The 543-nt window shown below is 60.4% G+C and overlaps 1 protein-coding gene across 1 annotated transcript in view; it reads left to right on the forward strand.

Moving 5' to 3' along the window:
* Positions 1-543, forward strand: part of EMH_0016830 (uncharacterized protein) — a gene marked incomplete at both ends in the record, with an annotated part of 2,822 nt that overhangs the window by 2,106 nt on the left and 173 nt on the right. The window contains one exon of the mRNA XM_013500749.1: positions 9-541. Within this exon, the coding sequence (XP_013356203.1) occupies positions 9-541 (533 nt within the window). The remainder of the gene's footprint in view (positions 1-8; positions 542-543) is intronic.

Here is a 543-nt window from a genome sequence, read left to right on the forward strand (position 1 = left end):
CACCTCAGAACGGGCGGCAAAAGAAGAGAAAAGAAGAACAGAAAGGCAACAGCAGCGTCAGCAGCAGCAGCAATGGTTTGCGTTGCTTCACGGAGGCCCTGAGGAAGTGGACGGAGATGGGGGCTGTTCTCAGCTGCCACACTGCAAATCTACTGCGGGCCGCTGCTGCTGAGGGGACTCGCCAGGCGTTGCAGATGCGGCTGCAGCAGCAGCAGCAGCAGCTGCTGCTGCAGCAGCTGCAGCGGTTGTTACGAAGGGCGATAGAGCTGGCTGCAGCTTTGGTGCGGGCAGAGCAGCTGCTGAACCCGGACAGCCGTGCTCCCCTTCTCCGTTGTATGCACCGCCTAGGCCTGGCCCCCAGACTTCGACGGTCTCCTGCTGAGGGACAGAATGCTAGCGGACAGCTCGAAAGGGAGACAAAAGGTCAGGAGGAGACGGCGGCACCAGATGAAGAGAAGATGGAGACACAACAGCAACACGGAGAAGTTGCAGGGGAGATATGCCAACGGGAGGAGCCGCTGATGCGGGACCTGCTGCTGGCTT

The sequence above is a fragment of the Eimeria mitis genome, genomic scaffold (assembly GCF_000499745.2).
Source record: "Eimeria mitis Houghton genomic scaffold, Emh_scaff580, whole genome shotgun sequence".
NCBI classification, from domain to species: domain Eukaryota; phylum Apicomplexa; class Conoidasida; order Eucoccidiorida; family Eimeriidae; genus Eimeria; species Eimeria mitis.